Source organism: Hemitrygon akajei, chromosome 5 (assembly GCF_048418815.1).
Source record: "Hemitrygon akajei chromosome 5, sHemAka1.3, whole genome shotgun sequence".
In the NCBI taxonomy this organism is placed as follows: domain Eukaryota; kingdom Metazoa; phylum Chordata; class Chondrichthyes; order Myliobatiformes; family Dasyatidae; genus Hemitrygon; species Hemitrygon akajei.
In genome coordinates this window covers 5,026,962-5,039,097 of record NC_133128.1, presented here as the reverse complement: position 1 = coordinate 5,039,097, position 12,136 = coordinate 5,026,962, and the positions used below count along the sequence as shown (strand labels likewise).

General features: G+C 49.8%; 1 protein-coding gene across 2 annotated transcripts in view; it reads right to left on the bottom strand.

Moving 5' to 3' along the window:
- Nucleotides 1-12,136, bottom strand: part of LOC140727457 (glucose-6-phosphate exchanger SLC37A1-like) — a 103,987-nt gene that overhangs the window by 36,470 nt on the left and 55,381 nt on the right. For both annotated transcript variants that reach the window (XM_073044763.1, XM_073044764.1), the window contains one exon: nt 6,202-6,285. In XM_073044763.1, the coding sequence (XP_072900864.1) occupies nt 6,202-6,285 (84 nt within the window). The remainder of the gene's footprint in view (nt 1-6,201; nt 6,286-12,136) is intronic.

The following is a 12,136-nucleotide window of genomic DNA, read 5'->3' as shown; positions in this document are numbered from 1 at the left end:
AAAGCTCTACAACAGGAAGTTAAAACTTCCCAGTGCACCATCGGCATCAGCCAAACCACCATCAAGGACATACATACCGGAAAAGAACCAGCAATATCATGAAGGATCCCACCCACCCTGCTCATGGACTCTGTGTCCCACTCCCATCCTTGGGAAAAGCGTCCATTCCAGGACCACCAGACTCAAAATTAGTCACTTTCCCCAAGCAGCAAGGCTGACCAACACTTCCACCCACTAGCCAACCCCTCCACACCTCTAACCACCCCTACTTTATCAGTTCCCATCAGAGTCACGTTATATACAGATACACCTGTGTCACTATACATATGCACAATCTGTCTGGCGGATGTAAATAAGCTAATCTCAAAGTTAATTTATTATCAAAGTATATAAACTATATACAGCCTTGAGATTCGACTCCTTATAGGCAGCCACAGAACAAAGAAGTCTAATAGAACCCATTTTAAAAAGACTGTCAAATACTCAATGTACAGAGGGGGAAAAAACAAATTGTGCAAACAATAAAAGTAAGCAAGTAACATTGAGAACTGAAGCTCACAGGAGTGAGCCCGCAGCCACGGAGCCAGTCCCAGCTGATCCAGGAGCCTGTTATTTGCAGGGCAAGGCCTCAGTTCAGCACAGAGATGAGTAAGCCTTGCGAAGCAGTGAGCTGAACCAGCCCACCCTCTCCACCAGCTCCAACACACTGACCTTTCCAATCTGGCCAGGTGCTCAAATCGGTCAAACATTAGCTCGTTCCTTGCTCTCAGGCCTGGGCCCATTTGCTTTAACTCTGCCGCACCTTAATTCTACCTCTTCAAATTGCCTCTGTCCACTCCAGCAATGGTCAAGCATTGGCTCGTTCCCCACTCTCAGGCCTGAGCCCCGCTGCCTCAATTCAGCCCGTACATACTACACCACAACCACCCTGCAACTTCATGACTTCAATTCACACCACAAAAATGACTGGTGGTACAGGGAGATCAGCTCCGAAAGGGAAGTTAAAGGCTATTGGTTGCAATGATCATCTTTGAGAGAAAGTGTGATCAATAAATTATTTAGTAGTTGTGTTTGCTGCCAGCAAGTCAAGGCTGAACTTCACCAGTCCCATCTTAAACTGAAATATAATGTTGTGGCGACCCACTTCCTAGCACACTCGAACCGGCTCACAAATAGCCAGCGCGCCGGCACAAAGGCCAGTCCCAAAAGGGCGCCAGGTCTGCTTCACCAACAAAGGGAAAAGCCCGCGCGGGACTGTGAATACGTGCCCCCTACAGCATCCGCGCCCGGGGAGGGTGGCATCAGGGAGGCTTTAAAGCAAGGCTGTGAAGTTCGAATAAAATCTTCTTTAACTGTAGTTTACCGACTCCGTGTCGTTATTTTAGCGCTGCTTGTAGCACACCGCTACAATTGGTGACCCCGGCGGTCCAAACGATTTTTGGACCGGAGATGACCGACGCCGCATCTGTTCATGCGGTTTCGTTGAAACTGCCAAGCTTCTGGACGCTGCGACCTCACCTCTGGTTCCAGCAAGCAGAAGCCCAATTCCACGTTCGGCAGATAACCTCGGATGCCACACATTACTACTACATGGTGAGCTCCCTCGACCAGGAGACAGCCGCCCAGGTTGAGGAGTTCGTACAGTCTCCCCCAGCGGACGGCAAGTACACGGAATTCAAAGCCCTGCTCATAAGGACTTTCAGGCTCTCACGGCGCGAGTGGGCTGCCCGTTTACTGCACCTGGATGGTTTGGGGGACAGACCTCCATCGGCTTTAATGAATGAGATGTTGTCTCTGGCCAGCGGACACAAACCCTGCCTCATGTTTGAGCAGGCATTCCTGGAGCAGCTGCCCGAGGACATACGCCTGCTGCTGTCCGACGCGGATTTCAGCGACCCCCGGAAGGTGGCAGCCCGGGCGGACTTGCTGTGGAACGCCAAGAAGGTGAGTGGGGCATCCATCGCACAGATCACCAGGCCACGCTCCCAGCAGCAAACCAGTCCAGGCCTGGCCGCAGAGCCCGCTAGCCCCAGAGGCAGGGGTGGGGAGCCCAACGAACAATGGTGTTTCTACCACCAGCGGTGGGGCGCAGAAGCCCGCCGCTGTAGCCCGCCCTGCAAGTTCCCGGGAAACGCCAGGGCCAGCCACCGCTGATGGCTACGGCGGCTGGCCATCGGGATAGCCTCCTGTATGTCTGGGACAAGCAGTCGGGACGCCGTTTTTTGGTCGGCACCGGAGCCGAGATCAGCGTCTTACCTCCGACGAGTTACGACACCCGCAACAGAGAACTGGGTCCCACCCTGAGGGCCGCAAACGGCAGCACAGTAAGGACCTACAGCACCCGTACGGTGCAGCTACAGTTCGGCTCCAGCAGGTTCACGTGGGACTTCACACTGACCGCCGTAGCCCAACCGCTTCTGGGTGCGGATTTTTTGCGGTCTCACAGCCTACTGGTCGACCTGCCGAGGCAGAGGCTGGTCCACGCCGAGACCTTTCAGACATTCTCCCTGGGAGAAGCCCAGTTGCCAGCCCCACACCTCGACTCCATCACGCTGTCCGACAACGACTTCACCAGAGTCCTGGCGGATTTCCCATCGGTTCTGGCAGCGCAGTTCACGGCAGCCATGCCCCAACACAGCGTACAGCACCACATCCCGACCCAGGGACCACCCCTCCACGCCCGCGCTCGGCGGCTTCCCCCGGACAAGCTCCGACTGGCGGAGGAGTTCAAGAGGATGGAGGAATTGGGATCATCCGGCGATCCGACAGCCCATGGGCCTCCCCCCTGCACATGGTGCCCAAAGCGACAGGGGGCTGGAGACCATGCGGCGACTACCGCAGGCTGAACGAGGCTACCACACCGGACCGCTACCCTGTGCCGCACATTCAGGACTTTGCAGCAAACCTGCATGGCGCACGGATCTTCTCCAAGGTAGACCTCGTCCGGGGATACCATCAAATCCTGATGCATCCAGACGACATCCCCAGAATGGCTCTCATCACCCCGTTCGGCCTTTTCAAGTTCCTCCGCATGCCATTCGGCCTGAAGAATGCCGCACAGACGTTCCAGAGGTTAATGGACGCAGTGGGACGCGACCTGGACTTCGCATTCATCTATTTGGACGACATCCTCATAGCCAGCAGCAGTCGTCAGGAGCATCTGTCCCACCTCCGTCAACTCTACGCCCGACCGAGTGAGTATGGTCTAACAATCAACCCGGCCAAATGCCAGTTCGGGCTCGACACCATCGACTTCCTGGGCCACAGGATTACTAAAGACGGGGCAACCCCTCTGCCCGCTAAGGTAGACGCGGTCCGCCATTTCCCCCGACCCACCACAATCAAAGGCCTTCAGGAATTCGTAGGTATGGTCAATTTCTACCACCGCTTCCTCCCTTCAGCTGCCCAAATCATGCGCTCCCTGTTCGCCCTGATGTCGGGTCCGAGCAAGGACATTACCTGGGACGAGGAGTCCGCCGCCGCTTTCATTAAAACGAAAGAAGCCTTGGCAAACGCCGCGATGCTAGAGCACCCCAGAATGGACGTCCCTACCGCCCTCACAGTGGACGCCTCTAACACGGCAGTCAGTGGGGTACTGGAGCAACTCATCGCGGGCCGCTGGCAACCCCTGGCATTTTTCAGCAAACACCTGCGGCCACCCGAGCTCAAATACAGTGCTTTCAACCGGGAACTGTTGGCGCTATACCTGGCAATCCGGCATTTCAGGTAATTCTTAGAAGGTAGGCCCTTCACCGTGTTCACGGACCACAAGCCACTTACCTTTACGTTCACGAAGGTGTCTGATCCCTGGTCGTCCCGCCAGCAGCGCCATCTGTCCTACATCTCTGAATACACGACGGACGTCCGGCACGTCTCGGGTAAGGACAATGTCGTGGCGGATGCGCACTCTCGCCCTAACATTCATGTCCTTTCTCAAGGGGTAGACTTTGAGGCGCTGGCAGAGGCGCAGCAGGCAGACGAGGAGATCCCGAGTTACAGAACCGCAGTCTCCGGTTTGCAGCTCCAGGACCTCCCCGTAGGCCCAGGTGAGAGGACCCTACTCTGTGACGTCGCCACTGGCCAACCCCGTCCCGTCGTCCCGACACCTTGGCGGCGACGCGTTTTCGACTCCATTCATAACTTAGCGCACCCCTCCATCAGGACAACCGTCCGGATGGTCTCCAGCAGGTTCATTTGGCACGGACTCTGCAAGCAGGTCAGTGAATGGGCCAAAACGTGCATGCACTGCCAAACAGCCAAGGTGCAGCGGCACACCAAAGCTCTGCCGCAGCAGTTCCACCCCACCCACCGGCGTTTCGACCACATTCATGTGGATATTGTGGGCCCCCTGCCAGTGTCGCGCAGAGCGCGGCACCTCCTGACTATCGTTGACCAGTTCACAAGATGGCCAGAGGCGATCCTGCTCACCGACACCACCTCCGAATCTTGCGCCCGGGCACTGATCGCCACCTGGGTGTCCCGCTTTGGTGTACCGGCCCACATTACCTCCGACAGAGGCGCCCAGTTCACCTCCAGCCTGTGGTCAGCGATGGCCAGCCTTTTGGGGACACAGCTGCACCACACCACTGCCTACCACCCACAGTCAAACGGCCTGGTGGAGCGTTTCCACCGTCACCTGAAGTCGGCTCTCATGGCCCGCCTGAGAGGAGCTAACCGGGTGGACAAGCTTCCCTGAGTCCTACTCAGCATCCGCACGGCGCCCAAAGATGATCTGCATGCCTCGTCGGCCGAGTTGGTGTACGGCACACCCCTGGTCGTCCCCGGGGAGTTCATACCAGCCCCAAGGGGGCAAGAGAAAGAACCCACAGCAGTCCTGGGCAGACTACGCGAGAGGCTCGGTGACCTGGCCCCCAAACCCACTTTGCAGCATGGGCAGAACCCGACCTGCGTACTTCAAGACCTGCAGAACTGTAAGTTTGTGTTTGTACGAAGGGGCGGGCATCGGCCACCGCTGCAACGGCCCTACGAGGGGCCGTTTACGGTGCTCAGGAACAACGGGTCCACGTTCATGCTGGACGTTGGGGGGAGAGAGGAGGTTTTCACGGTGGACCGACTCAAACCGGCCCATGTGGACTTGGCGCAACCGGTCGAGATTCCGGCACCGCGGCGCAGAGGCCAACCTCCCAAACAGGGTCCGGCCCAGACTGTGGACATTGGGGGGTGTACCGCCGGTTCTGGTGGGGGGGGGGGGTTATGTGGCGACCCACTTCCTAGCACACTCGAACCGGCTCACAAATAGCCAGCGCGCCGGCATAAAGGCCAGGTCTGCTTCACCAACAAAGGGAAAAGCCTGCGGGGGATTGTGAGTACGTGCTCCTACAGTATCCGCGCCCGGGGAGGGCGGCATCAGGGAGGCTTTAAAGCAAGGCTGTGAAGTTCGAATAAAATCTTCTTTAACTGTAGTTTACCGACTCCGTGTCGTTATTTTAGCGCTGCGTGTAGCACACCGCTACAATGTTATATTTCTATATTATTTTGTGTTCTTCTGGTTTTGTCTTTCTGCTCATTGTGTTTGTTGTGCTGTATTGGATCCGGAGTAACAATCATTTTATTCTCCTTTACACTTGTCTACTGAACTGGCTTCACCTGCCTCAGCGGCTCACAGCCATGGACTCAGCTCTGATGAATCCTTGGTTTGTTGTTTAATGTTTTGTGAGCTACTTGTTCACTTTTTGCTGTTCGTTTTATTGCACATCTGATGGTCTTGTTGCATGGGGGTTTTCATTAAACAGGTTCTACAGTACTTCTTTGTTTTGTGGCTGTCTGCAAGAAGACAAATCTCAAGGGGCTGAGAGGGAAAATGGATCAGCCATGATGAAATGGTGGAGCAGACTCAATGGGCCAAATGGCCTAATTCTGCTCCTATATCTTATGGTCTTATGGTATACAAACTTTGATAATAAATATACTTTGAACTTTGAAGAATGACAATCTTGAATCACTTGATGTCCAGTTGCTAGCTCTACAAGAACGTGGTCATACTGTCCAAGCTGCATGCCATCTTGGACAATGACTCCCATCCACTCCATAACACATTCCACATCACATGCCAGTGATAATAAACCTGATTCTGATTCTGCCTTCTTACCTTGCTTTGTATACCACACCAGAGAGACACACACTCACCCTGTGCAGGTGGAAAGCTGTGAGTAAACACAAGGTCCCGGCACATTTACTTACCATAAATGAGCTGCTTTTTTGTTGTTGGTAAGCTTTGCACTTGTGTTTAAATGTGTCCCACCCATTCAGTGACTTAGACGGCTTCTGTGAACAGAAGAAAAATATTAATATCCAGCAAACCTAATGGAGTCATAGAGAAGTACAGTACAGTGCAGAAACAGGACCTTTGGCCCATCTAGTTCATGCCAAAACCATTTAAACTGCCAACTCCCAAGGACCTACATGGGAACCACTGCCCTCCCTCCCTACACCTACCATCCATGCCCCTTTCCAAACTTCTCTTAAACGTTGAAACTGAATTCACATGCACCATTTGTACCAGCAGCTCGTTCCACACTTTCATGACTCTCTGAGTAAAGTTTCCCTTCATGTTCCCCTTAAACATTTCACCTTTCACCCTTAACCCATGACCTCTGGTTGTAGTCCCACTCAACCTCAGTGGAAAAAGCTTGCCTGCATTCACCCTTTCTATACTCCGCATAATTTTGTATACCTCTATCAAATCTCCTCTCAGTCTTCTATGTTCTAAGGACTAAAGTCCTAACCTATTTAAGCTTTCCTTGTAACTCATGTCCTCCAGACCCGGCATCATCCTAGTAAATTTTCTCTGTACTCTTTCAACTTTAATTACATCTTTCCTGTAGGTAAGTGACCAAAACCACAAACAGCACTCCAAATTAGAACTCAATAACATCTTATACAACTTCAACATAACATCTGAGGTCCTGTGCTTAATACTTTGATTTAACAATCAAAGATACAGCAATCCAAATACAGTGGATTCCATCTAATTCAGACACGTTGGGACCAGTGCATTTTGGCCCAAGTAAGCAGCTGCCCCAACTAGCTGAAGTTTCATGGAAATAGTTAAAAAGGTTTTTAAAAGACAAAATACCATTTAACTGTGGATCAATGTGTATCTAGGTGAAATATAGAACAAATTAGAATACAGTAGTATACAACTGTAGTTCCTAATAGTTATTCACGGAGGAATTCATCTGCTGTCTTTTTTTAATTGACTCTAAACAAACAAAATCAGTGCAGACACCTAGTGGAGATAATAGACTGTATTCATCGCCTTCCTGCAGGAAGTAGGGACATAATCCAACCATAAAAGTTCCTGGAACAGCATTATCAAAAATCACTGCTTTTTGAATCAGTGTCTTTTAGACCAAACATATGCAAATGGCACAATTTAAAAACTGCGTTCTAAGCATGGTGTAGCTTTTATCGACCGCATAAATGTATGTGATTGATGCTAATTAGAAACTGTTCAGCAACAGTCTATCCCAATTAAGGGGCAAGTTGTCCTAAATAAACAAAGGGAATCCTGGTTATATTTTGTTCTTTAAGAGTTGTCCCAAGTAAATAGCTGCCCTAATTAACCAATTGCCCAATGAACCAGAATCCACTGTATTAGATGATTCACATGGATGTATCTCCTTTAGACTTGTTAGCATGTGTGTTATTTAGGTGTTGTGACACGGGAGGCTGCCATTTGGCCTTTTATGTGTTGTGTGTGAGTTAAACATAGTGTGCACCTTGGCAGGGAGGAAGGTTGATTCTTTTAGTGGTATACATGTATATGGTTGAACGATGATAAACTTGAACTTCAAACTAGCCTTTTCTCCAAGCACTCTTTCTCGGTAATATAGCCAGTATAATCAAATAATCTACCCGTCACGGATGGTCCCTCTTTCCCCCTCTCCATTCAGAAGATACAAAAGCCTGAAAACACATCCCACCAGAATCAAGGGCAACTTCTATCACACCATTTTTAAGACTATTGAACTGACCTCTTGTATGATAAAGATGAACACTTGATCTCACAATCTACCTTGCTATGAGCCTGTACCTTATTGTCTACCTGCATTGAACTTTCTGTGTAACGGTAAAACTTCATGGGTTAACTCACTTGACAGGATTAATGTATGAGTAGTGTTTGACAGCTCTGGGCCTGTACTAGCTGGAGTTTAGAAGAATGAGGGGGGAATCTCATTGAAACCTACTGAATATTGCAAGGCTTAGATAGATTGGATGTGGAGAGGATGTTTCCTATAGTGGGGGAGTCTAGGACCAGAGGACACAGATAGATTGGATGTGGAGAGGATGTTTCCTATAGTGGGGGAGTCTAGGACCAGAGGACACAGATAGATTGGATGTGGGGAGGATGTTTCCTATAGTGGGGAGTCTAGGACCAGAGGACACAGATAGATTGGATGTGGAGAGGATGTTTCCTAAAGTGGGGGAGTCTAGGACCAGAGGACACAGATAGAGTGGATGTGGAGAGGATGTTTCCTATAGTGGGGGAGTCTAGGACCAGAGGACACAGATAGAGTGGATGTGGAGAGGATGTTTCCTATAGTGGGGGAGTCTAGGACCAGAGGACACAGATAGATTGGATGTGGAGAGGATGTTTCCTATAGTGGGGAGTCTAGGACCAGAGGACACAGATAGATTGGATGTGGAGAGGATGTTTCCTAAAGTGGGGGAGTCTAGGACCAGAGGACACAGATAGAGTGGATGTGGAGAGGATGTTTCCTATAGTGGGGGAGTCTAGGACCAGAGGGGACAGATAGAGTGGATGTGGAGAGGATGTTTCCTATAGTGGGGGAGTCTGGGACCAGAGGACACAGATAGAGTGGATGTGGAGAGGATGTTTCCTATAGTGGGGGAGTCTAGGACCAGAGGACACAGATAGAGTGGATGTGGAGAGGATGTTTCCTATGGTGGGGTAGTCTAGGACCAGAGGACACAGATAGAGTGGATGTGGAGAGGATGTTTCCTATAGTGGGGGAGTCTAGGACCAGAGGACACAGATAGAGTGGATGTGGAGAGGATGTTTCCTATAGTGGGGGAGTCTAGGACCAGAGGACACAGATAGAGTGGATGTGGAGAGGATGTTTCCTATGGTGGGGTAGTCTAGGACCAGAGGACACAGATAGAGTGGATGTGGAGAGGATGTTTCCTATAGTGGGGGAGTCTAGGACCAGAGGACACAGATAGAGTGGATGTGGAGAGGATGTTTCCTATAGTGGGGGAGTCTAGGACCAGAGGACACAGATAGAGTGGATGTGGAGAGGATGTTTCCTATGGTGGGGTAGTCTAGGACCAGAGGACACAGATAGAGTGGATGTGGAGAGGATGTTTCCTATAGTGGGGGAGTCTAGGACCAGAGGACACAGCCTCAGAATATAGGCATGCCCATCTACAACAGAGAGAGGAGTTATTTCTTAAGCCAGAGGATAGTGAATCAGTGGAATTTATTGTCACAGATGGTTGTGGAGGCCAAATCATTGGGTATATTTAAAGTGAAGGTTGACAGGTTCTTGATTAGTCAAGGTGTCAGGACAATGGGGACAATAAATCACCATGATCCAGAGTGATTCTAAAACTGCTGTCCATCCCAATCGTTTCTGATCATGGATTCTGAGGGCTTTGTTTTCTCTCTCTCTCTCTCTCTCCCTCACAACAGACAGAAAGACGTTGCTCCTGAAACAGCTCCTGACACTAGCATTTCAAAAACAACCACACGTACTCAGCCTCAAAATACGTATCTACATTTGTCCTCCCCTAACGTGGCCACGTGAGTGAGGCTCATCGAATTTTACAGAGAACATTCTACCCTGATGATTCACAGCCGGGTGTGGCAACTGCTCAGCGCAAGACCACACAACACTGCAGAATTGTGAACACTGCCCAGTCTATTACACAAACCAGTCTTTCCTCCTGCAATTCTGTCTATATTTCCTGCTGTCCCAGGAGTGCAACCAATATCATTAAGGACTCCCTCACCCTGGACTTTCTCTCATGAGACATTCTTATCTTCAAAAGATGATGCCTCACAAAGGCAGCATCCATCATTAAGGACCTCATCCCCCAGGACATTCCCTCTTCTCATTGCAACCATCACGAAGGAGGGGAAGCAGCCTGAAGACACACACTCAACATTTCAGGAACAGCTTCTTCTCCTCTGCCATCAGAATTCTGAATGGACAATGAACCCATGAACACTTACTCAGTTTTTTTTGTCTTTTTGCAATACTTATTTAATTCAATTCTAGTATTTCTTACAGTAATTTATAGCATTTTTACAAATTATATGCTGCAATGTGCTGCTGCCACAAAACAACACATTTCACAATATATGCCAGTAATAGTAAACCTGATTCTGATTCTCTTCTCAGCTGTCCCATCAGGCAAAAATAGAAAAATCTGAAAGCACATACCACTAGGCTCTAGGACAGCTTCTACCTCACTGTTGTCAGACTATTGAACTATCTCCTTGTACAATATGATGGACTCTTGACCTCACAATCTACCTCGTTATGACCTTGCACCTTATTGTCTGGCTGCACTGCACTTTCTCTGTACCTGTAGCACTCCATTCTGCACCGTGTTATGTTTTTCTCTTGCACTAGCACCATGCACAGTGGTAATGAAGTGATCTGCCTGGATGGCAAGCTAAACAAAGTGTTCCACTGTGTCTCAGGACACACGAGAATAATGAACCAATACACAGTACTGTGCAAACACCTTAGTTACACATGTATTACGAGGATGCCTTAGACTTTTGCACAGTACTGTATTTGTCAACATGGAGCAGAAAGTGAGTTTGTAAATCTGACAGGAGCCAAGTATGTTGGGAACGGCAAGGATGGAGCCCCACAGGAGGGGTGTGGGACAGGTGGCAGGAAAGAAATGCCAGGGACACAGGTGGCACAGGAAAGGTCATTTGATCCCAAACAATTGGTTTACTGATCATTACAGAATGTCTCTCTGGTGCTTCCCACTCCCTCCCCTCTCCCTTCCCCTTTCTCAACCATGATTCCCCTCTCCCTGTCCCCTTCCCACTCTCAGTCCACAATAGAGACCCAGTTCAGAATCAGGTTCATCATTACTCACATATGTCATGAAATTAGTTTTTTTTTCAGCAGTGCAGTGCAATACAGGGAATTACTACAGTACTGTGCAAAAGTCTACACTAGCTATATATATGTGACTTAGACTTTTGCACAGTACTGTACATGGTCTTCCTACATAGCTGAATGAGTGCAACTAGGGCGTCAGTGCTGAGGCCAGAAAGAGCACACTGATTCAGCACAGACATGATGGGCCAAAGGACCTGTTCCTGAATGCTCTGTATTACTTCCCCTTCAGCGAACGTGGGGGATAGTGTAACCAATGTCATTAAGGACTCCCTCACTCCAGACATTCTTATCTTCAAAAGTTGATGCCTCGCAAAGGTATTAATGGTACTTTCCAGCACCCCAAGGTGTCGGGTGTTGGTGGACCAGGTCTAGGATGCATCTCTAATCCAGGCAGTATCTCCTTTACACCTTCTCCATAACCTCCACATTCTTCCTGTAGTGGGGTGATCAGAACTGTACACAATACTCCTAGACCAAAGTTTTATTCAGCCTAACGTAACCTCCTTAACACAAGAGCTTCTGCAGATGCTGGAAATCCAGAACACACACAAAATACTGGAGGAACTCAGCAGGTCAGGCAGCATCTATGGAGGGGAATAAACAGTCAATGTTTTGGGCTGAGACCCTTCCTCAGGACTGGAAAGGGAAGGGAAGGAAGCCAGAACAAGAAGGTGGGGATGGGAAGGCACATGAGCTGGCAGGTGAGACCAGGTGAGGGGGAAGATGGGTGGGTTGGGAGGGGGGATGAAATAAGAAGCTGGGAGCTGATCAGTGGAAGAGGTGAAGAGCTGAAGAAAGAATCTGACAGGAGAGGAGAGTGGAAGAGGAACCAGAAGGAGGTGATAGGGATATGAAGAGAAGAGAAAGGAAGAGAGTGGAATCAGAATGGGGAATGAAAAAGAGAGGAGAGGGAGAAGAAATTACTATAAGTTAGAGAAATTAATGTTTATACCTCAGATTGGAGACTACCCAGACGGAATAGGGGATGATGTTCCTCCAACCTG